This window comes from Medicago truncatula, chromosome 8 (genome assembly GCF_003473485.1).
Source record: "Medicago truncatula cultivar Jemalong A17 chromosome 8, MtrunA17r5.0-ANR, whole genome shotgun sequence".
Lineage (NCBI taxonomy): Eukaryota > Viridiplantae > Streptophyta > Magnoliopsida > Fabales > Fabaceae > Medicago > Medicago truncatula.
Window position 1 is genome coordinate 46,369,512 of NC_053049.1, and position 24,253 is coordinate 46,393,764.

The 24,253-nt window shown below is 35.3% G+C and overlaps 4 protein-coding genes across 5 annotated transcripts; all 4 read right to left on the reverse strand.

Moving 5' to 3' along the window:
• Positions 1–472: 472 nt before the first annotated feature.
• LOC25502226 (protein KINESIN LIGHT CHAIN-RELATED 1) lies at positions 473–3,247 on the reverse strand. The gene is made up of 2 exons (XM_013591789.3): positions 1,378–3,247; positions 473–968 (listed from the first exon to the last, which is right to left on the reverse strand). Exons 1-2 carry the CDS (start codon positions 2,907–2,909, stop codon positions 734–736), a joined length of 1,767 nt encoding a protein of 588 aa, XP_013447243.1. The 5' UTR covers positions 2,910–3,247; the 3' UTR covers positions 473–733.
• Positions 3,248–9,572: 6,325 nt separating this feature from the next.
• LOC25502227 (uncharacterized) lies at positions 9,573–10,593 on the reverse strand. Its single transcript, XM_013591790.3, has 3 exons — positions 10,328–10,593; positions 10,171–10,226; positions 9,573–9,953 (listed from the first exon to the last, which is right to left on the reverse strand). Exons 1-3 carry the CDS (start codon positions 10,470–10,472, stop codon positions 9,843–9,845), a joined length of 312 nt encoding a protein of 103 aa, XP_013447244.2. The 5' UTR covers positions 10,473–10,593; the 3' UTR covers positions 9,573–9,842.
• Positions 10,594–13,939: 3,346 nt separating this feature from the next.
• On the reverse strand, positions 13,940–17,505 carry LOC25502228 (beta-amylase 3, chloroplastic). 2 transcript variants are annotated; one of them, XM_024773271.2, is made up of 4 exons: positions 16,861–17,505; positions 15,614–15,881; positions 15,385–15,498; positions 13,940–15,257 (listed from the first exon to the last, which is right to left on the reverse strand). In XM_024773271.2, the coding sequence occupies exons 1-4, from the start codon at positions 17,370–17,372 to the stop codon at positions 14,457–14,459; spliced, it is 1,695 nt and encodes a 564-aa protein (XP_024629039.1). In that variant the 5' UTR covers positions 17,373–17,505; the 3' UTR covers positions 13,940–14,456. The 2 variants fall into 2 exon arrangements, with proteins under 2 accessions (XP_024629039.1, XP_013447245.1); XM_013591791.3 differs by having other exon boundaries at positions 15,614–15,824; positions 16,861–17,504.
• Positions 17,506–18,664: 1,159 nt separating this feature from the next.
• On the reverse strand, positions 18,665–23,519 carry LOC25502229 (importin subunit beta-1). Its single transcript, XM_013591792.3, has 3 exons — positions 23,367–23,519; positions 19,761–22,180; positions 18,665–19,668 (listed from the first exon to the last, which is right to left on the reverse strand). The coding sequence occupies exons 2-3, from the start codon at positions 22,172–22,174 to the stop codon at positions 19,476–19,478; spliced, it is 2,607 nt and encodes an 868-aa protein (XP_013447246.1). The 5' UTR covers positions 22,175–22,180; positions 23,367–23,519; the 3' UTR covers positions 18,665–19,475.
• Between the last annotated feature and the right edge of the window lie 734 nt (positions 23,520–24,253).

Sequence of the window (24,253 nt, forward strand, 5' to 3'; positions counted from 1 at the left end):
ACAACACACCTGATGCAGATTCAACAAGGATGAAGAATCACAAAGTAAAGAAGAGCAGAAGCAGGTATCCCGGGCTGAGGCGTTTATTTCACACCATCATCAAGGCACGACGACTTTCAATGAAGGGTTTCCGAGATTTTGTTTCAAAACCGCAACTGGTCTCTGGTTAGGGACAGGTTATCCCAGTTTTTTTTTTCTTCAAATTTTAGCAGTTTCGGTTGACCAGCAGGTTTTAAAGGCTACATTGGTTCCGGTTGATCAGGTTTTTAAAACATTGGTTTATACTTGAAAAATGTTAAAACTACCAAAACTGCTATGATCCTAATTTTAAGGAAAACGATTTTGGTGTTGTTTGTATATGTTGTTATTAACAAATAACGGTTGCAAAAGTAAACTTGATCCTTTTTACCATGCACACATTAGAACTTGCAAGAACAGTAACAAGAAGATGAAATAAACAGGCTCATCAAAATTTATCCACTCCGAATAAAAAATTGCTTTCAATATTATCCAGAAAAAGACAACAGTACATCTAAAAGTCACAACACAATTAATAAAACAATTACTCAAGAACAAGAGGAAAAGGAGAAAACAGAAGCAAGAAACAAATATCAGGAAATCAGGGAAGCTCCCAAATTACATATCCAAAGCTATACAAAGATATCCTATGTTACAGAATGTGCATTCAATTCAATATAATATTAATAGATGTGAAAAAAAAATACGTGGTTAATTAAATTCTAAACCCCAAACCAGGCCACCTCTTGTTACTCTCCTTCTTTGTCCTCTTTGAATTTGGATCAATAAGATTTTCCAAAGATTTTGCTTTTCTGTCTCTTGTCTTGCCAGCTTCTTTCAGCAACTCAGCTAAACGACGCTTCTCATCTTCAAAATCAGGATTTGCTATTCCAAGCTTCTCTTCCCTCAACTTCAGCACATATTCTAAGATTTCAATTGCATCTCCAACTCTGATTCATATCATCACGCAACACAAGAGTTTAATTTAATATCAAACAATACATATGACTTGTTTAAATTGATTTATTTGAGCTTATCTCCTCACATAAGCACTAGTTAAACTCTCTGGGAGAACTAATTTAAACAATTTATAACAAGTTCATAAGTTGTTTTCGTAAGTTTGTCATTCACAAGTGCTTATTTCATAAACTCTCGAAGATAGCTTGTGAAAACTTATTATAGCTTATATGAAAACAATTTAACTTTATTTTATCTTTTGTTATAAAAAAGAGCTTACAAATAAGAGCTTATCTCAGGGCACTTGTACTATAAGCTCCAAACAAAGTTGTTTATCCAAACCAGGCATAATCTTGAATCAAACATAATATTGTTAAAAAGAGGAAGGGAATTGAATTATACCTTCCCATTGCATCATAAGTTGCTGCAAGATTGCTATATACACCGAGAGTATCTTGATGACAAGGTCCACATTCTTGTTCAAGAATTCCCCTAGCTTCCTCAAACAATTCAGCAGCTTCATCTATCTTAAACAATTGCACACAAGCCAATCCCATCTGATTCAAAACAACACCAAAAAAAGCAGATTTTCTTTCCCCACTAGTTCTCAGTTTCAACACAGCACTCTCAAAAGCACTTCTCGCCTCATCGTACTTCCCAATCATATAATACATCACTCCCATTCGTGCTTCTATCCCCGCAACTGTACTCTGCTGTCCAGGTTTATCTTCCAACAATTTCATGGCTTTCTGCAAAAGCTTCAACGCCTCCTCCGGATCATCAACAGATTCAAATATCGCTGAAACCTCAGTCAAACCACCAGCAATCTCCTCTGCAGTAGTTCCAGGAACTGGCTTCGAGTAAATTCTAAGAGCATTTTCGCAATAAGATTTTGATTCACGAAGTTTCCCTGTCCTATGATACAAATCAGCTAATCGAACAAACACCGATGCAACAGAAGGATGATTTTCACCTTTGGACGACTTAAACACTGTAAGTGCTTTCTGATAAGAAAATATAGCTTCATCAAAACGACACAGAGACATATAAATATTTCCAATACTCACATCAATGGAAGCAACTTCATTATCTTGGCCGTTAGCGATCATTGCCATACTCGCAAGAACAAGATGCTCCAACGCCGATTCATAGTCACCTTTGGCCTCACAAATCAACGCCATAAGTCTCCGATCTGCAGCTTCTTCAAGAGAAGCAGGTTCACTGTGTGCACGATGAATCTCCAAGGTTTTGTTACAAAGCTCCTCTGCTTTATCAAACTGCATAGCCTGAACATTCGCCTCCGCCAAATAGCGACAGGTTTCACCGACGCGTGGATCGGTTTCACCTAACGTTTGGATCTGAATTTGAAGTCCTTGATCATACATTAAAATGGATTTATCAACTTGACCTAACATGGAAAAAGTGTCACCTAACTGCATATAACCGGAGAAAGCAGCAAGAGCATGATCGGCACCACGTTCAACATCAGGAACATGGATCGCGCGTTCGAGAACAGGAACAGCTTCTTCGAAACGGTTTAAGCTACAGTAAATAGCGGCGAGGACATGGAGGCTCATAGCGAGGTCGAGACTCGGTTCACCTTCAACGGCGCAGCGTTCGAAGGATTTGGAAGCGCGGATGGCATAGTCGAGTGCTTTGGCGGGCCCATCGCCGGAAGCGATAGTGTCGCGGGCTACTTTGAGAAGGAATGGGCCTAGATCTGGGTTATCGAGTGAGGCTTCGGAGAGGAGAGAGTTGGTGGTGGGGGTTTCGGATGTTTTTTTCTTGGAGCGTGAAGAAGGGGAGGGAGAGGGTGGTTTTTTGTTAGGGAGTGGTGATTGGGTTGGTGTTTTGGAGGATTCGGATCTTTGAGTGGGGGTTTCGGGTAAGGTGATTCGGGGCGGAGGTCCACCTGGGGATACAAGACCAGGCATGGTGAATTGAATTAGGATTGTGTGGAGGAAATTTGTATGTAAAGGAGAAAGATAGAAGAGGGATAAGAACTGAGGAACGATCTCAACCAAAACAAATGGAAATGTGGTAATGGAGTTTGTGAGTTAAGATGTCAGTTGTGTGATTGATTATTGATATGAAAGTGTAAGCTGTTATGGTGTTTTCACTGTCACTTTGTGTTGTTGGTTGCTTCTTCTTCAACGTCTCTCTCTCTCTCTCTCACTGAGTCTATCTGTCACTCAGGTTACTTTTGTCATTACACTGCTTTCTCCTCCTCTTCTTCTTCTTCTTCTTCAGTTAAGCTTCAGATTAGTTAACTCAAATAATGTCTTTTCTTTCCTCTTTCTAATAATTTTACTTCTAACAAAAATGGTAATCAACGCTCTTATGTTTTTTTGTTTATAGAATGAATTCACTTACGTTGTTTTTTTAGGAAAATAAATGCACTTGTGTTTAGGTTAGAAAATTATATATGTATATATTTTTTTTTTTAAGGAAGTATAGAAAATTATATTAAAAAACAGTATAATCAATTTTTTTAATAGTTTAAAAAATATTTTTCTTAATATAAAATTTCTATTTTAAATTTAATTGAATGTTTCTGATAGGTGGCGGTGGCTTCATGATATTGTGGGGGGTTACTCAGTGCGTGGCGCATATCAGATTCTAACTAACTATTCAGGATGCTCCTTTAGTGGATGTAACGGGAGATCTCATTTAGCACAAGCAAGTAAGGTGTGTGGCGGGGTGTGGGATAGGTTGTTGTGAGATAGGTTGCCAACTAAAATTAATCTTTTAAGGCATGGCATAATACAACCCGCGCCCGTAAGGTGTGTGGCGGGGTGTGGGGTTGACGAATCAGCACCTCATATGTTTATACATTGCGACATATTTGGTTCATTATGGCAGCATATAAGGACTTGGATTGCTGTTTCAGGAGTTGATCCTTATAATATTCGTGCCCATTTTATTCAGTTTACTAACTCTGTATGAACGTCACAGACTTGCCGTTCTTTTATGCAACTTATTTGGCTTTTGGGCGTTTGGATAGTTTGGAATGAACGTAACAACATGATCTTCAATAACATCCAAACTTCCATGATAGATCTACTAGACAAGGTTAAATATAATTCTTTTTGGTTGCTGATAGCTAACCATGCATATTTTGTTTATGACTCTCAAAGATGGTGGTTGGACCCGTTACTTTGTTTGAGTATCGACTGACTTTCATTATTATAAATACTACTGTGACTGATTGTATCTTAGGGTGGCCTCTTTAGTACACCTTGTGCCAAAGAGGAAGCACCGCCGTTGTTAATGTATTCAATTTTCTATTTGTAAAAAAAAAAAAAAATTAACGAGTTTTAGATTTGTAATCAAGACCTTCAATACGTAAGTAGATCCATGAAATTTTTTAAGGATATATTCAACAACATAACTCTTTTATGTTCGAATCAAACATACGAGGATCCAATTCTGCAACATTATGAATATCAACTAATGTCTTATTTTTATTTTTTAATCAAATTGTTGTACGGATTGGTTTTCAAACATGGTTTTTAGAAAATGTTTTCTATAGGAGGGACGATGAAATTTCGTGTTTCACTGCAACCTAAAGGATGAAAAAACATATATGTTTTAAAGTGTCACGTGAAACCAAAACCTAATTTTTTTTTTTGAATGGCAAACTATATATATAAGAAAAGTACAAGGTACACCAACATCCGAAGGAGGAAACTCTAGCCCCACAACCGGGGTAAGAGAACCAAACCAAAGACACCAAAGAAACAAACATCCGAAAAGGACAAACAAAATAGAAAAAACAACAACCAGGAGCATCCATCCAATGACGAAGGCCACACACTAAAGAAACACCTGCAAGGAAAAAGAAGGTGTAAAGAGAGCCCACGGAGCCAGACCAAGAAGGAAGAGGATGCGAACCCCACCGACCCCCCTAGCAACCCCATGATTACCACCCCCACTGAACCCTATCGATGCCAGCACAGGACGGGTTGCACCTCCCACTCAAGGTAAGTGCAGGAACTAGTAGAGCGCTTCGCCAGGAACCACTTCCAAGCTAAGAGTTTCGCTTTATCCACCAAAGGCTCCTCACGGAGGGCGCCACCAGAAAAATAAGGTCGTTTCTGGATGTCCAGATGGTTCAAATAACAGCATGTCAAACAATGAGCAAACCTAGTCTAACGCTCTTCCCCCCACCTAATCCCGTGAAGGACGGAAACTGCTGGGCTAGACCCATAGGAGACACAAACTCCCACCCCAACCACCTAGACACCTGATACCACCACACAGGAAGGATGGAGGAGCACGTAAGGAATAGGTGCACCGAGGACTCAAACGGCGCACCACAGAAGGCGCACCCCAAACCCCCATCCGGAAGGGGAACACCACGATTAACAAGGTTGAGCCTAGTTGGAATCCTATCAAGAATAAGCTGCCAAGAGAAGATAACCACTTTCGACGGAGCACAAGACTTCCAAACCTGGGACATCGCCACCAAGGTATCACCTTCCAGTGAACCCGAACCCTGCAAACCAGCCAACAGGTGAGAGTGAGCTGATTTCACCGAATACCGACCATCCGGACTAAGAGTCCAAGACCAACCATCCTCCCTATCTGAACGAGAATGCCTGTACACCAGCACAAGTAACTCATTAAGCAGGACAGTCTCCCAGACGAACTAAGGCCTCCTCCACCTGAGGTCCCACACCCAAACACCACCCTCCCACGCCCCTAAATCCCCCACAAAACCCCCCTCTGAAGAGAGAGCTGGAAGAGCCGACTAAACCTGACACTAAGCAGGGTATTCCCACACCACGGATCATGCCAGAATTGGGTAGAGAGCCCATTTCTGATCACCCTAGCTACCCTTCTGATCACAGTAAAAAAAACTAGTGCTAGTGGTCTAGGAAAAAAAAATAGAGGTGAAGAAATAGTTTTTGAAATATGTTATATGTTATTAGGGGTTATTATTTTATGTTATCGTAAATAATAGTTTCATAGGAGTATATTTGATATATTACCTGTTCATTCTTTTTTTTTTTTTTTTGTGGGATTTAAAAAGAAGAGAATAGCATGTGAGCAAAGGAACAAAGAATCACGCCATGGGAAAAATAAAAGGCCAGATTCAAGCATCGCAGACGTCTAGAGCTTTATTTTACAAGAGAATCTCATCTTCGATTTTTTTTTCCCACTCAAATAACAAATTATTGCCATTGAACATGTTGTAATAGAAATGATGGATGTTTAAATACTAGCAATATATTTATATTTGATGAACATTGGAAGGTTTGCCTATTTCATTTACATTATAAATTAGTTATTAACTTAAAAAACAGAAGGAAGTTCCAATTCACGATGAATATGGTGGATTTGAGTTTATTTGCCATCCGATTCTAACTGAGATAATCCATACATACACATTTGTCCAATTTAACTCTTTCACTTCACAATATTTATAATGACCACATATTCGTCCAAAAGTAAGGCTATTAAAACCTTCACTTTAAACTTACCAATAAAAATTTATTTATGTTAGATTTTATAAAAAAATACAGGCTCATAAGGCTCGTATATTAAAACTTGTTTATGAGTAGAACAAATTTTGCTCAGATTTTAATTGCTCTCAATCAAACTTTAGAGTACTGTGCCCCTTCCCTTAAAAACCCTAGGAAGCAGGGTTAACACACAAAAAAAAAAAGTTTTAAACCTCAGTTACAATTAAAAATTATTGGAACATCAATTTGCCCTAGAATATGAATGTGGTGAAATGGTAAAATTGGTATATTGAATCAGCATTCGTAATTGAGGTAGCTGGTAGAAGTATATGGTCTGGCAAAGGAGGTGAAATTATTAATTGTTCCATTTATTGCTTGCCAGATGCCACCGCTGGATTGTGTTGATAATCATATAATGCTTTTTGGAATATTTCACCTTCAAAGAGTAGGTGCCATATGGAGTACTATTTCACTTCAGACATGTTAAGCATCTACCTTGACTTTGTGTCCTGCTTTATTTAGTGCGATCAATCCTTATACTTATACAGTAATCAACGGTATATTATACTCCAATTATTGTCATTCAACTAATGATATCATGGCAGATGAAATATTTAGGTTGGATTGTCAACTAATGTTACATACAAAATTGGCAAAAGGCAGGAATTGATATTTCTGTTTGGATCTACTGATATGTATCTGTTACAACCACAAATTCAAATCATTTAAACACACATGTAAAATTACACATTATTTAATTAGTTCAATAGTGAAAAAATTTGACTATTCATTTCGAACTTTTTTTTTCTCTTCTATTTGTGGTTTGTGATTACACAAGTTTTGCTCATATAAGCATCTTAAACCACACTAGCTTCCATTGCCAACAAAAATATCTAGTAACTACAGTACCCATATCTCACATTCTCATTACCAAATATTTCACATGTTTAAGCAACTAACGAACACAACACATTCTAAGCTTCATTTTGGATTGCAACGCATCAAAATTATTAAGGCTTAATTGGATTTTGATCTATGTCTTAAAACTTATATAGCCTAACTCAAAATCTATAAAAACTGGCTTTTTAAGGTTAGAACGACTCCAACTTATATGAATACATGTTCAAACTTAATCTCATCTAATGTGGGATTTTCAACAACTTACATATAACTAATGATGTTTGATTTTATCTCTTAGACTTTGATTGAGCAAATTAAATCTTCAAAGTATTATCTTGCTAAACTAAGATTCTCTATGATTACCAATATAATGTGGCACAAGTGCTAAGCTAAGTGAATCTCTTAATTATTTGGTCCAAGATTTGATCATTGGTTAGTGCATGAAAAAACATTTGTTGTAAGAGATCAACCTTTTAAATAAATCTCAATAACCTTAAAATGATTAGTCTTTATAGTCACGCACAGAAGATACGTTTGATTTACTAAAAAAGAAAAGATTTTTTATCCTTATTATATATAACACCCAGATTTTAAGCAAACAAATGATTATTTTTGCTTATATTTGAGTCCATATTATAAGCCCTCTTATGCATAGCATTCACTTGATGACTTATGTGCATGGTTTTCCTTATAGTCACTAGTTACAAACCCGTGCGAATCGCACGGGTTGAATAACGTATTTTTTTAAAATTTAGTTTCGAAGGAGAAATCTTATAAATTACGGAAAATTGTTGTCCTTTATAAATGTGAAAATCAAAGTTGCGTAAACCAAAATTTTGCAACACAGAGTCTAAAACACTACATAAAAAATAACATAACAACTATTATAATATCTTATTCCTTAAAGTTAACCGGAACGTAAAATTTTACCCAAGATTTAACCTAACTTCTTTGCTTAATTTTACTGTATTAACCCTATTTAATTTAATCAAAATGTCAACGTTAATTGTTAGGGAAATCAAAATAAACAAATCGCTTCTAATTTTTCTCCTTAATTTTACTAAAAAAATTATATTAACCCTAGATTTAATTTATGCAAAATGTCATCTCTTATTTCTAAATGTTAACCCGTGATGCAATATTAACCCTAGATTTAACCTATTTTTCCGGGTGACTTTACTATATTAACCCTAGATTTAATTTATGCAAAATGTCATCTCTAATTTTAACCTAATTTTTCCCTCCACACTTTTGCATTTAATGTTTATCTAAAGTAAAAGAAAAGTATTTTCCCAATTATATATTGTTTTTTTGGAAAGGAATAACCGTTAACCCGTCTCGCTATACTTAACTTAATCTCTTACTTATAAATGTTAACCCGTCTTGCTATACTTAACCTATTTTATTTTATTTTTTAATGTTAACTCATACGCAAAATTTTGCCCTAGAATTAACCTAACTTCTTTGCTTAATTTTACTGTATTAACCCTATTTAATTAACCCTGTTTAATTTGATCAAAATGTTAACGTTAATTGTTAGGGAAATCAAAATAAACAAATCGCTCCTAATTTTTCTCTTTAATTTTACTAAACAAATTATATTAACCCTAGATTTAATTTATGCAAAATGACATCTCTTATTTCTAAATGTTAGCCCGTGACGCAATATTAGCCCTAGATTTAACCTAATTTTTTCATGTGACTTTACTATATTAACCCTAGATTTAATTTATGCAAAATGTCATCTCTTATTTCTAAATGCGGTGATGCAATATTAACCCTAGATTTAACCTATTTGTTCTAAAAGTACTTTTTTTAGTAAGTACTTAATTGATATTTAGTTTGACCTAACTTCTCCTTAAAAATGTAGAGAAGTTTGAAAAATGTCGGGTCAAACGATACCTTAATCTTCCACAACGGCAATGTAGAAGCAACTGAATTTGGGAGAAAAAATTAAAAAAGTTAAAAATATAAAAATTGGAAAATAATTAAAAGTTATTAAAAATATAAAAATTAGAAAATAATTAAAAAAAATTGGGTAGGGGTAAAAATGAAAATTCATAGGTCATTGTTAAAAAAAAAAAAACTCAACCAATAAGTAGATTATCAAATTACCCCTTATAGGGGCAAAATGGTGAATTCAAGTGACATTTCTTTTTAGATGTTAGTTTCACTTAAATAATGAATATGCATCATTGATAATTAAAAAACAAATAATATGAGACATAGTGAGTAGAAATATATTATTTCATAAGATTCTATTAACACAAAATTTGTTCATGCTCTTGTTAGACAAATCTTAAGCACTTGGTTGTAACATAAAAAATTGCAGAAATAAAATTAAAACTAGTAGCAGAAGGAAATCGTTGGCCGCCAGCTTTTCTTATATTTCTGATTCTTCAGCATTTTATAGTTGTAAGTGCTGGCTTGAATTATAATTTATTCCATTAAAATATAGTATAACATATTATTAGCAACCCAACTAGCATTAGGTTAAGTTCAACCGTGGGGCTTCCCTTTCCCTTGATCATTCTTGTGGTTAGAGTCATATTCTTTGTAGTCATCCGTATCAACTTTCATAAGCAGTCTTCCCTTCATCTCAAAAGAGACCTTCAAAGTAATGGCAAATTTATTTTAATTAATGTTAGGGTTTTGCTAACAAGTATTTTAAGGATATTTATTATTAATTAATAGAAACAATTGATAACTTTCATATAGAAAAGATTATTTAAAAAAAGTAGAAATAAAATAAAAAATCAATTGAAATGCGTGCTGCACATGATAAATTTAAGCATTTTCAATTAATTAATGAACGAAAATACTTTACCTCAGTTGATGGTTTTACTATATCCGCACTAATTATCCTCAAACTGTTGACTCTAGCTACAAGATATACACATAAATTAACGAAATTGGGTTAATTAGTTGTCATTCTGATAGCTTTCTTTAACTAAATTGAAAATACATCTCAAGAACGTGCTTACCTGGATACAGTTCAACAAAGAGCAAAAAGAAGATCACAATAGATATTCTTAGTTGAGGATCCATAAAGTTAAATATAGCCAATTTGAACGAGGCAAGGGGAATAATATTATGCTTTTTAAAATATGTAAGTATATATATAGACATGGAACTAAGAATAAGAGCCCTTTTTTTTCTTTCTACTTTTCCTTTTAGGTGATGGAAGGTGGCTTAAAATGGGAAAAAATTGGACTTATATAAATCCCAAAAATGAATGTGATGAAGTTATCTCAGAAAACATGTGGGATGTAGCTTATCATGATGTATTCAAGCGGAATGATGATTGTGATACGTGAATAAAGATAATGTTAGATATTACTTGCTCGAAAAAGTTGGATCAATAAAAGCTGATGTATTTAATCTAAATTTTAAATCAATTTTTGTACAGCTCGTCGTGAATAATATTGGTTGATTCAAAAAAAAAAAATCCTATATATCAGACCGGACACCGGAGGTAGTTAGTAATCGGCTCGTGGAAAGTCAACTCTACTACAGATATTACTAATTAATTTTTAGTTTGGAACCTATAGAAACCAAAAACAAAACAAAACCAATCTTACAAAGAGCAACTCACAAATTAGCACTTGACTTGTGTGTTACACTCACACTAGCTAGCTAGTTTATTCTGTTTGGTTATTCTCGGTTTTTTGTACATTCAGGATAAGTTAAACTGGTGTTCAATCAGAAGTAGTTTAGTTATTGATAAATCATTCCATTTAAGGATAGTCAACGAAATGATCAAGTGTTTTATGGAACTATATTGAATAGTACGTACCATTGTAAGTTCCACTCATGACTCACCACATGATTTTTGGGTGTTAACTTCAGAAGTGCCACATTGTATGGCTACTGATAAAAGCTTTTCCACAAAGAGTTTTCAATGAATAATATGTACGGTTCAATTTTATGCGTGAAAGGCAATTTATAGGGTTTTTTTTTAACAGAACAACAAAATAGAATTCAAAGAGTTCAAGAAACATATACGGCTTCTAGGTGTTAGTTTAGAATTAAGAATTCACCAAAAAATGTTTAGAATTATATGCAGGGATATTTGTGCAGCAACTCTCAAAATTGGGCACACCATATTTATATCTTACAATAATAGAGGTATTAATTTGATTTGAATTGTCTCACATCAAATTAATACTACAAGGGGTTAAGAAATAAATAAATAAGCTAGTAAAGAGACGTGTTTATTTGCTAGATCAACTAATAAAATGTGTCTTAGTGAGTAGGCATGATCTAATGTCAATATCAGAAATCATTTGATGATACAAAATTGAATGCGGTGTCCTTCACCAACCACTGGCCAGTGTATTCAAGATATATATCTAGACTAGATCCATTCAATTGATACATATATATATACGTCTAAGAAATAGTATATAGTTGACTATACATGTGATAGTTCTCCCTGTGGTCGAAAATTTACCAGAAATGATAATGCTTCTTTTTCATGCAGAGCTATGCAACATCATGGGCCTATAGCTTCAAAAAAAAATCATAATTAATGTGTTGAAACAAGTTGGCTATATTTCCAAATCAATACTGATGGATTAACAAATCGATGGGTTGTGAGGACAGCTAGCTAGTCTATCACGGATTTGCTCAAATATTATTTTAAAGATGTGTTTCTCTTTAAATTGAAATTATGTAAATCCCTTTCTAAGCTTATGTTAAATTTCTGCAAGTTCAAGACTGGTTAGTTGATTACAGTTTGAAACAATTCATATATTATCATTAAGGAAGATAATTAAAAATGTTCAAGTTTGAAGTTTAGAAAGTGAAATTCTCAAGATTGTTCCACATAATGCTCACACATATATTAGGGGTTGGTTTATACTTTCTTTTTTTATTAATTTGATTATGTGTTCTATTTTGAGTAAGAAAATGGTATTTACCCCTTCTCTGCAAATTTTGATTTTCTCGATTTTTTTCACACTGAATGTTACCTCGGTTCACTTAAGCTTATGCAAACTTAATTCACTTAATCTTACCTAAACTTAATTCACTTAATCTTTTGTAACCTCGGTTTAAATAAAATCTGAATTTTTAAACATACGTAAACTTTAATATCATAGACCATACTTTATTTCAATTCATAAACTGATCATGTAAGCTTACTCAATCTTTCTTTCAAAAAAAAATGTAAGCTTGCGCAAACTCAGTTTACATAAAATTTTAATTTTTTAAGGTAAGTAAAATTCAATAACGTTGGTATAGATCTTTAATGGACAAATGATTTCACGTATGATTCACAGACATAAAAAAACAAAAACACATAAAATCATATATGAAAAAACGTATAAATTCACCAACCTATGCAATATTTAGTATATGAAAGACTTTGTGATTCAATATTTAGTCATTCAGCTTGACACAAATCCACGGATGTTTTTGAGAAAGAGGAGGTGAAGATTTTAGAGTGAGCTCAAAAATGACTTTTAAAAAATTTATATGAACAATTGCAATTTCAGTATTATTATTAAATTGTAATTAAATTTGGATGTAACCAAATAACTTTGGGGTGTGAAAATAAAAAATTGTCAGATTTTATAAAAGTCAAAAACGTATTTAACCGTTTATTTTATTTTCTAAGAAATTGGCCATTAATCCAGTGCCTATATCCGGAAAACCACCTCTCCATGTCTTAGAACGCACAGTTGTTGAGGATGGCCAAAGTCCTCGTGCAAGAAATGCAAAACATGAACGATGTTTGTTCTGGAAATGTTTCCTTTAGAGAGCATCAACTAATCGTGTCTTCTGGAACAAACCACCAATGGATTTGATTAAATGTAATTTTTATGCTTCATGTTCTTCTCAATAAAAGGATTGTAAATGAATTTTGCCTTAGAAACAACTAAGATCATTTTTTCCCAGCCAAAACAGATTGTGTATGGTGAGAGACTATTTCGTCTGTTAAGGTGAGCTTGGGGTCCTCTTTCTGCACTGAACTGGGGCACTGAGCTGAGTTTGAACCAAATTATCTCCAAGGTGAAGTCAGATGGATAGGAATTTGGGGTCATTATCGATTATAAAGCTATCTATCCTGCAGTCTAAACTCAACTTTGGTGTTACGTTTATGATGACAATAAGTCCACATGGTTATGGTTATTATAAGCTAACTAAAGGATTGTGCCTTGTAACCAAGCATTGCTGAAGTGATTTTTGATGAAAATCATTAAGTTAATTACAATTAAATGAGTCCAAAAAAAAAATCCAATAAATAAAAAGCATTACACATTCCGTAGTCATTGTGACAAAACGATGTTAAGGTTAATTAAATCATAGTACGTAAGTTTTTGAGCAACAAGAGAGGATTAGTATATCCGAAAACAACAATGTTAATCAGCGCTAGCAAAACTACTCTTCCATACGACACCCTAAGTAGTGTTTAAACTGGAGAAAACTGCCTCAAAAAAAAGGTGGGGAGGGAAGCTTCTCATAGATACATTTAGTTTACTAAAAGAATAGTAATGATGTTAACTATTTTTCAAGACAAAAACTGGGACTAAACTATTTAATGAAGTTTCGTATACTTTCAAATAAAAGTACTAATTTCTTGGGATCAAGGGTGTGACAAATGGTTATGAAAGTTTCTTCAAATTCTTAGCATACTTACAACATACTGTAAGGTAAAGATGCCAAAGGCTCTATTTAAACAATCTTACAAAACAAAAAACGGAATATAAATGGACCGATGGCAATTTACACTCATTTGAAATCCAAACATACAATCTGCTCTAAAGATATCCATCACTAAGTTACACAGGGCCTGAAAGTCAAGACACCATCTCCACAGAACAGACAATAAAAAAGGGGCGAACTTGAAGAACTAAAGATTCCAACAATATCTGGATCCAAGAGTGTATCTCAGTCTATTTCAAATATAGGTACAAGTGGATAACATGCCAACCATATAAAAACTCTGGAAGGCCATGTAAAGTGATTGATTCTGCGAAGATGTAAAAGTTGCCCAAAAGCAATAAAAGAATAAGAATCAGCAGATGCTACACATTTCACAACACTAAAACGATGGTGATATTACTAAAATATGCTTTCTAGAACAGAAGCAAAAACTAGTTTCAAGACTCAAGAGTACTGGTATAGCTGGTATAACAATCCCACTTCTGCAGCCACCGTAGTTTTCAATTGTAGGTTTCCTACAGAATTTAATCTGGCTCGAAACATGTTTCCAGCAGACATTCGTCTCACAAATCGAGTAAACCGGTCCCAATTTCGTGGTTCAAACATGTTTTTGTCCATTCTTACAAAGTTGAATGAGAATGGGCGTCTCTCAATCCCATCTGAGTAAAATTTTGACATCTTCAGCACTTGAGTGAATCCATCATCATCCAAATCAGTTGAAAAATTTTGACCTTCAAGTGATATGTCACAGAGCCTAGCAGCCAGCAAAAGTTGTCTAAGAAAACCTTCAGGGCTGCAATCTGGGTTGATCTTATTCATAACTACATCTTGCATTTCAAAACAAGAGCAGCACATCGAGAATCCGTATTTACTAAAGATGCGTAGAATTGGTAAGTATCCATCCCTGTTAAAAGTATTATAGTAGCCGGCTGTTAACTCTGATGGATGGGATTGTGTGACATAGTGCCAGTGAATGGCAGCCAATTTTGCTGATATGTGGACTTCTGTACCCCTAAATATAGTTTCAGCTTCTCTACAAATTCTCTCTCCATGCAGAAGCAACATATCCGAGTACCATTCAAGGAAAAATTTACCATATGGCATGTTCCAAGAGCCACCCTCGTTTCTAAAGAATTCAGAACGCTCAGGATTTTTCGTCAAACTTCCAGTGCCAAATGGACCGCCATTTCCCCATTCACGCTTTCCCATATTTCTTGCAGAGGCGTTTAGAGAAGCAAGCATATACTGGAAGTGGCCAAACAAGAGAAAAGGAAAGTTCGATATGATACTATTGCTAATAATACAACAACATAAATATTGCAAATCGGTTATCACCAGTTTCCTAGAACACGGCAATAAATTTTCAACCAACCTTATCATAGCACTGAAACTCTCCAAGTTCACGAGACCAGGCCATATTTAGCTTTTGGGAAGACAATGAAGGATATCTTAGTTCACCACCAGGACCCATGCCAATCTGCACTCCCTGAAAAATGAACAGAGTTACACAAACTACTATAAACATTTGATTACAGAATCTCAAAAATTGAATATTCATTGGACTGAGCATCCTTAAATCATCATAAGCCATAGAACCTTACTGTGATGATAAAGCCTAGATATGGCCTAAAAGTGTCCCTAAAATCCCTCATAAAATCTGCATATGCTTGAATGGGAGAACGTCCACGCAGCACAGGAAGAATATCACACCCGAGGGAAATGTATTCAATATTTCTTCTTCCAAACCTGTCAGAAAATGCTAAATCCGGATCTTTCTGTATCTCATCAAGCACCCATAGAGGAAGCGGTATCCTACACAAGAAGGGACAACCTTCTAGAGTCTGAGGCTTATGACAAGAAAAAAAATAGCTACCTACAAAAATAGTAATTATTCAAAATAAACCAAATGGACTATGCTCAGAACAAGACTACCCAGGTAGAATGTTCAGACATTGTTGGAAAAAAAAACTTAAAAGGCTCTATTTGTCACTTTTCCACACTATCAGCATACGCTATTGAAAAATATGTTCCGTATATCTGTCTAAGTGAAAGACAAGCAACCATCAAACATCTAAATTACAATCTCACCAACAACAAAAAGCATGCGTTATCCCACCAAGTAAAAGGAACTGCAAGGATCAAACAATGGCAATGGGCTAAGAGACGCTAAAGTGTTTTATACGCTTAAATATGAATACTTCTCACTCAATAATAAAAAGGTAAGTACAAATATTTATATACATGAGATGTAATCTAAATAGGAATGTAATTGTATCATGATCCTAAGAGATACGAACAAATCTTATCATAATCGATATCAATATCTGAACAGTTGGTTGGCATCCGACAAAAAGTAAACAACCCTTCTCTTGTCTTTTTAAAACCACAAGCCTTAGATACCTACCTACTTGCATTACATTTTCTTTAATTTTTTTAACAAAGGGACATAATAAACTTAACTTCAAGCCACAGCATAGGTTGAATCAACTGATTGACAAGAAGCTAATTATATCTATCTCAACTAATGTGTGTTTATTTATTTTGCTTCCGCCAAATGAGATTGTAGTGTAAGGATTGCCGGTGAGTTTGACATAATCATTGTGTGCCACCGTGGTTTGTCAAACAATCATCAATCCAAACATACACTTCAGACAAAATTGACTTCGCCTAGCTTTTATATTGGACATATGTTACATTAAACTTCATAAATTTAGGGTAAAAACATTAAGAAAAATGTTTCCATTCAAAATACAATTAAACTGTCATCAAAATTTCACTTGAATGTACACTACCTATCACCAAACACATTAAAAGCTTAAACAAAACAAAAGATTGAATTAGCACATACCCATTAGGATCATCACCATCAGTGCCATGTTGATGAAACGCAAGAACGGCGCGAACTTTAAGTCCACACATGCAAGCCATCATAACAAGTTCACGATACCCTCGCCAATCATAAACCCTAGGCTGATTCCTTTCAACAACACCCCACCAAATCTCCACCACAACACCTTCTACACCAGCAGCAGCAAGCGCTTTCAACGACAGCATCATCGCTTTCGGCCTCCAAATCTTCCCCTCTAAACCAACAGATTTAACCGGAAGCGTCACAAATACCGGCGATCCGAGTCTACGACGCTGTGGAGAAAGATCGTGGTGAAGCTCATAGGGAACTTCTCCGCCGTTTTCCGGCGAGATTGAACCACCGGCATCGGAGGATTTAGAAGAGTTGAGACGGGAAGAAACTGCGAATCGGGTTTGGGTTTTGCGGAAGTGAGTGAAGGTGGAAGGGAGACGAGTTAAATCGTTGGGGGTTGAAATGAAGGAAGGTGAGAAGGATTGTGATGAGATCGCCATTAGAGAGTTTTGTACTGGAAAGGAAATGAAATTGATTTACATTAGAAGAGTAGAGTTATGTGAGGAACTGCACTCGTTCACAGGGTGTGTGTGGAGAAGAGATTATAAGCTTTTTTTTTACTTCTTATTCAATGAAAACAAAAACTACTTTTTGACTTCTTATCCATAAACAATCCGTAAGAAATACTCCAAGTTTTCTAATCTTTATTACATATATAAAAAATAAAATAAAATAAAAAACAAGTGTTAGCTGCTAATTTTTCTTTTTGTCAATGCTTGTATCCAAAAAATTTAAAAATAATAATAAAAATATTGACTCGTTTTATATTTCAAAACACACCACACATATTATGATCTTAGATTTAGTTGATCGAGTGATTTCGAGTTTAGTTACCCTGCCTATGATCACACTCACAAAATCTTGTATAAATTTGAAATTCGTAATTATATTCTTTTTTTAAGAAATTATACTTTCTTTTCAAAAAATACTTATAGTTATATAATCTAATGATTTAATTTGTGTTTTCTAAAAAAAAAAAAATGATATGTTCAAACGAAGTTATTTACATTTAAAAATCTAAAAAAATATATAATATGTTCGTTTGAAGTTATTTACATTTAAAATCTAAAAAAAATTATAATATGTTCGTTTGAATTTATTTACATTTAAAAAGAACAATTGATTTATCAGCTGAATCGATTACTTTTAAATTGTGTATTGGGATTTTTGAGGGAAAGAGATGAGAGGGTTTCATTTTTTTTTTTTTGAGAGAAATGTTATTTCATTTTTTTTTAAACATTTTAGAGTGCTCGTGATATAAAAGTAAAAGTAAGTACTCTCCCAAACCTTTCATCCAAACATATCTTAGTGGAACTTGAAGTTACATTTTTTTATATACATATAAATATACAATGGATATTGTACAAATGGATTTTGCAAAATTATACTGATTTGCCGCTGTTTTGTCAAACATGTTGCAAACCGAACCCAAACATGACTTGACAATAACTTTTGGTTAAAAATATACATTAGTAATAACGGGTCTCAATTATATTAATATTAATAACTCCATTTGGAAATTTTTTGCTTTTCAAATTTACTCCAACCTAAAGATTCCAACAACTGATCGGCTGAATTGTTCAATTTTACAAGTTTCAATCAAAAATGAAAAGGATAGATAACCACCGAGAAATTGAGTCGCAATGGTTACATAGCCTTGTGTACCCAACATTACTTTGTTGTTCAAGAGCAAATAACTAAGAGTTACGTAGCCTTGTGTACCCAACATATATGGATAACAGTATTGAAATTGTTATTAACGTGATTTGAACCTTCAGCTTACAGTCTTGGCCACGAAATTTAAATAATGTAACGGACCAAATAGACAACCAACGTAAAAACTCATAACACCACTAGGGTTATGATAGAGGATCTCAACTCCCACCACAAGAGGCGTTGAAGCTAACCCTGTAATTTTTGCCCAATAAATATACTATCAGAAACCAACCTATCATAACATACACTTGATACAAAATTCAAAGCAAAATATTTTATACCAGAAACGTAATTATTTGACCAATTTCAAGAGACGGCTAAAATATGTTGCATTATCTGTGTTTAAAACACACAGATGGACTAAAGATGATTGTTTCACTCTACACCAATAGTAAAAGTAAAAAAAAAAAAAAAAAAAAAAGACAATGTCATTCATTTCTAGACCACCATAGACTCCAAATATATCAAATATTAACTCATGCAAGCTCAATACTGACGGTATTGGCATCATGGGATATCTCATTTTCTGCTCTCCCCCATTCCACCCGGTTTCTTCTTCTGTATGCAAGAAACCGCATCTTTTCTGCCAAGTTAGCAGAAAGATGGGTCATCACCGACCAACTTCCTCCATCGCAATGCATAACAATAAATGTAAAAAAGAAAAATAAAAGACTCCATATTTCTGACAAGAAATGCAGACAGCCAAACGACCGGAACACCTGTGCCCAAAAATGGTGATGACCTGACTCATGGTATGCAGTTGAGACCCCGACGCAACGATGCAGATGTATGCAAGAACTAGGACCTATGAAAAGGCAGCGGCAGCCTCAAAGTACTCGACTGAGTGTCAACTTGGCCCATTCTGCAGATTCCTTGATCAAAGGATCATCAGAGGATAAGCACTCTTTCAGGAAGTCTTTGCTAGATATGGATTGCTGAATCAAGGGGCCAGCAGCACTACCCAATGTATCAGCTAAATCTCCAAGCACACCAATCGCTGTCTTGGTCACAACATCATCCCTAAAAAAACAATTGATGCAAACAAATCAAAATTAAAAATTCATAGAAGAAAAACTCGCTACTAAGATTTGAATATACAGAAATATACTTACATGTCCTTCTCATTATACAAACTGTCCAAGAATTGCAGTACATGTGGAGCATAAGCCATCAGGAGCTGTGTCTTTGGGGAACCTTTGAAACCTTGGAAGATACCTGAGTATGCCTCGAGGATTCCATTTCTTAAAGTGTTTGTGTACTCAATCATATCATCGTCAGCCCCATTAGTATGGGCAGAGAGCTCCGCAGCACTCTGGAGCATAGGCATAGCATATAACAAATACTTTTCAAAGTTCTCTCCAATTGCCAAGGCAATGTCACCAAAGCATGAAAAAATTGGGGGCTTTACAGACCTATGCAACTGATTGCTGGACAAATCCTTAAGGAGTTGGGTCATTATCCCATCACAATAAGGCAGTACTTTCTCCTCCAAAGCCCTGCATACATCACCTACAACACCCACCGTGATAGCACAAACCTGGTAGTCCTCAAAATTTTGGAGACCCATCTCCATATACCTGTAAAATTCTTGCATGTATTTAACAAACTCAGTGCCAGTCGCATAGGCCAAGGCACCAATGGCAAGCATTGCCTCTTCATGAGCTGTTGCACTTCGAGAAGCAAATACTCTCAAGAACAAACCCATAATTTGATCAGCATACTGCATTAAATGATGTTTCGTTGGTTCAGAGGCTCCTAACTTCTGAATGATGACTTGCAAGCAACCGCATAGAAGTCCCTGTAACTCATTCTGCCGATCATCAGATGAGACCTTCTGATTCTCAAGAGTCTGGTGAAGCTCCATCATGATGACAGTAACCAGTTGAGCAACCATTGGGGCAGTATCATCATTAGAACACCTCACTACTTCATTCAGAGCTTCATATGCTGCTGTTCTGAGGCGGGACTCTCCGGTGTCCTCTCTGTGAGTTACAGTGAGAAGAGACTGAACAATTTCCTGAAAGAAGGGAGTCAATGGAGAGGACCCAGATCCAGCATCCTCATAACCTTGGGCGAGGAAATAAAGAGCACCACAGGCCTTCTCAGCAACATTTGGAACATCTTTCATACTCTGAAGGAGCACAGTAATGATCTGTTGACAGTTTCCTTGATTGATGATGGGATTGTCCAGAGTTGAGCCGTGCAAAAACTCAAACATTCGCCCAAGAGTCCATGCAGTGGTGTCCTTCACATGATTGTTTGGGTCCTTCGTCAGTGCATTAAGCATGAAGCTCAAAGCCATATTCACAAGTGGCACAAGTTTCTCAGGGGATGGACCTTCCAAAATGGAGCCAAATGCGTAGGTTGCAGCTTCCCTATGCCTCCAATCTTGTTTAGTTATATTCTCTTCAATAAATGGCATGACCAGCGGCACGATATCATCGCCAACTGTTCGTGCAACCAATCCCAGGCAAGTACCTCCAGCCATGGCAATGTTCCAAGCCCCTTCGTCCTGATCTTGATCTTCTTCTTGTTTTAGCAGTGTCTCCAATAACATGGGAACAAGAAATGGAAGTGCCTGCTTTATAAAATAAAAGCACGGAACATCTGAATCACCGCTAAACTCACCACCATATTCTTCTATTATATCAATTTCTTCATCACAGATTGAACTCCAAAACTCAATTGCCTGAAGTGCAACAGGCTCTTCATCTTCCCTCACAGCTTTGGCAGTGATGGTGAAAATATCTTGCATATATTGAGCCAACTTTTCATAATATGTAGAAGAAATAGCAACCAAGCATTCAAAAGCTGCACGACGGATCTTCAGTTCAGGAGAAAGAGTGGCTTCACAAACAATTCTCATTATGTAGTCACGCTCCATATCATTGGAAAAATTTGCCTGAGCAAACCCCAGTGCATTGTACAATGCCTGTATGGCAGCAAGCCTAACATCATTGTTTTCTTCTGAAGAATTCATTCCCTGAACAACTGCAGTGAGTATCTTATTTACATGATCCTGTTCTACCACATCTGGGGAAACTTCTTCACAAATGTATCCAAGTGTCTCGAGAGTTGCTTGCCTGGTAGGGGCAGGAAGCTGATGAACGGTTGACAAGAGAGATCCTATCAACTCAGGCCATTGCTTGTGTGGTAACTCAATGCCAGCTACTTTTGCTACAACTTGAGATGCGGTTGATCGAGCATCAGGAGATGGAGAAGACAATGTCCTCAACAATAATGCTTTAATTTGCGCTTTATAAGCTTGATCCATAGCTAGCCATCTTTGAACAAATTCTATCTTTTTGTGTTGTTCTTTTGAATCCAGAGCATTCTTGAGAATTAATCCTGCTAGCCTCCTACTCTCTGGAGGCTTCTCGTCATTTGCCAATTCTCCAGCAAGAGAAAATAAGAAACTGGGAAGATTCTGCTCCTGGAACTGCTTCAAGTTGTCTTCAGCTTGTTTCCTTACAGCTCCATCCACTGCTTGGGCATTTAACAGGATCTGTGTAACTTCCATGGCCATCTTAACCTAAAACATGCAGAACAGATAGCATAAATAAAGGGCCCAAAACAAAAAAAACAGTCATAAACTAGCAACATAAACATGTTAGGTACATAATAAAGTTACTGCAAACTCCCAAACAACAACTTAACCGCATAACAATACATAAAAATAAATCAACAAAAAGGGGGAAGATAAACAACCATATTCATAAACAAGGACACGGAAAAGGGAAAATACACGCGCGCACTAGTAATGGGTAATACATGGACACGGAACAGGGGAAATATAGAAAATAAAATGTTAAAACCACAAATGATTCAAGATAAAAACATCAAAGGATTCTGTACAAAAAGTTTAATACAAAGGGATTTCTAGGTGAGAGATAAATTGCGTGATTTGAATATAAACTCAATCATATCTCAACGATAATTACAAAAAAAAAAAAAAAAAAAAAAAAAAAGACATTTCAATAAGAATGATAATTTTACTAAGACAAGTAAACCCCAAATTTACCAACATCACTCAAAATCCCCAATTCGACCAACACCACCCATAAACCCCAATTTGACCAAGATCACTCATAAGCCCCAATTTGACCAACATCAATCATAAACCCCAATTTGAATATAAAATCAATGATATCTCAACAATACATTAAAAACACACAGCCATTTCAATAAGAATGATAATTTGACATATACCACTCATAAACCCCAATTTGAGCAACACCAATCATAAACCCCAATTAGACCAAAACCACTCAAACCCTAATTTAACCAACACTGGACATAAAACCGATACCACAATATAAAGACAACAGATCCGTAAGTATATAATAAATGAAAGAAACTGCAGATAAAAAACAGAAACGAAACAATCTTTATATTTACCCCATAAAAAAAATCAAAATAGAGCACAACATTCCTCAAAAAATACTAAACGGCGAGCATCAATAATGAGCAATACTAAACAGTACCGATTCAATAAAAAAATACTAATTAAAAACCCTAAAAATGATAGTTAACGAAATGAACTGAATCTAATTGTAATCAGAAATAAACAAATCAAAATAATCTACGAAACTAAAAATATCAAACCCTAGATAAATAACGAACTCGGATCAACGGTGGAACAAAGCAATAATGAAGAAAAAAAGAGGCAAATCAAAGCATGCGATAAGAGAAAATCAACGAAAGGAATAGAAACTTACAGCGAGAAAGCGAGTTGAATCGGCGATAGAACGAGCGAACGAACGAGTTTTTGAAGGAATGAAAAGTGAGTGAAGCGCGGCTACTCTGAAACCCTAGCAAGGGAGAGAGTGTGGGAAAAAGCAGAGAAGCCAATGTTAAATTTTTGTTTCTCTTTTCCCCTTTTTTATATTCGCTTCTACCACTAACACACGTAGCGACACGGATCAATCTCTACCGTTCATTCAAATATTGTTAATCTCCGCCCTATGATTATCTCATCAACGGCTTTATTTTCATTTTGAATTGTTTTTCATTAAATTTAATTAAATAGGGCCTAAGCCCAGTTGTTTTTTCTCTCTTCTGTAAAGTGCACGCCACATTTTCTGCGCGTGCTTTTCAAGCAGCGGATTCATATGAATGGGGTGCAAATATATGGTCATATGACAAGATATGCTTTTTATTTTTAAGGAGAAGGAGATGATATGATATGACATAGTTTAATTGCATTTTTGCCCTCCTATTTTTTAAAAGTTACGATTTTTGCCTCCTAACTAATTAAAATATAAAACAGCTCCCTATGTATTGGATCTTTGGCAGTTTTGGCCCCCAAGACCATTTTTGACTTAGTCTTCGCTGACTTGGCACCTAGTGAGGTACCACGTGTCGACCATTGTGGGTGCCACATCAGCGAAGACTAAGTCAAAAGTGGCATTGGGGGCCAAAACTGTTAAAGATCCAATACATAGGGGGTTGTTTTGTATTTTAATTAATTATGGAGGTAAAATCGTAACTTTTAAAAAGATAGGGGTCAAAAGTACAATTAAATCTATAATATACTATGAATTAACTTTACTACAAAAAAATTATACACCGTGAATACACTAATATTTTTTTTACACAAAACTAC

What these genes read in the sequence shown, in the direction of transcription:
- LOC25502226 (XM_013591789.3), bottom strand. Translation starts at nt 2,909, where the DNA reads ATGCCTGGTCTTGTATCCCCAGGTGGACCTCCGCCCCGAATCACCTTA. An exon ending in ACTTATGATGCAATGGGAAG is followed by an intron (nt 969 to 1,377) that starts GTATAATTCAAT and finishes GATATGAATCAG; the next exon opens with AGTTGGAGATGCAATTGAAA.
- LOC25502227 (XM_013591790.3), bottom strand. Translation starts at nt 10,472, where the DNA reads ATGTCTATATATATACTTACATATTTTAAAAAGCATAATATTATTCCC. An exon ending in CTTTGTTGAACTGTATCCAG is followed by an intron (nt 10,227 to 10,327) that starts GTAAGCACGTTC and finishes TATATCTTGTAG; the next exon opens with CTAGAGTCAACAGTTTGAGG. An exon ending in TAGTAAAACCATCAACTGAG is followed by an intron (nt 9,954 to 10,170) that starts GTAAAGTATTTT and finishes ATTACTTTGAAG; the next exon opens with GTCTCTTTTGAGATGAAGGG.
- LOC25502228 (XM_024773271.2), bottom strand. Translation starts at nt 17,372, where the DNA reads ATGGCGATCTCATCACAATCCTTCTCACCTTCCTTCATTTCAACCCCC. An exon ending in GATGGTGATGATCCTAATGG is followed by an intron (nt 15,882 to 16,860) that starts GTATGTGCTAAT and finishes TTTTGTAGGTAG; the next exon opens with CTATTTTTTTTCTTGTCATA. An exon ending in AGTTTCAGTGCTATGATAAG is followed by an intron (nt 15,258 to 15,384) that starts GTTGGTTGAAAA and finishes GGCCACTTCCAG; the next exon opens with TATATGCTTGCTTCTCTAAA.
- LOC25502229 (XM_013591792.3), bottom strand. Translation starts at nt 22,174, where the DNA reads ATGGCCATGGAAGTTACACAGATCCTGTTAAATGCCCAAGCAGTGGAT. An exon ending in TTGTATAATGAGAAGGACAT is followed by an intron (nt 19,669 to 19,760) that starts GTAAGTATATTT and finishes TTGTTTTTTTAG; the next exon opens with GGATGATGTTGTGACCAAGA.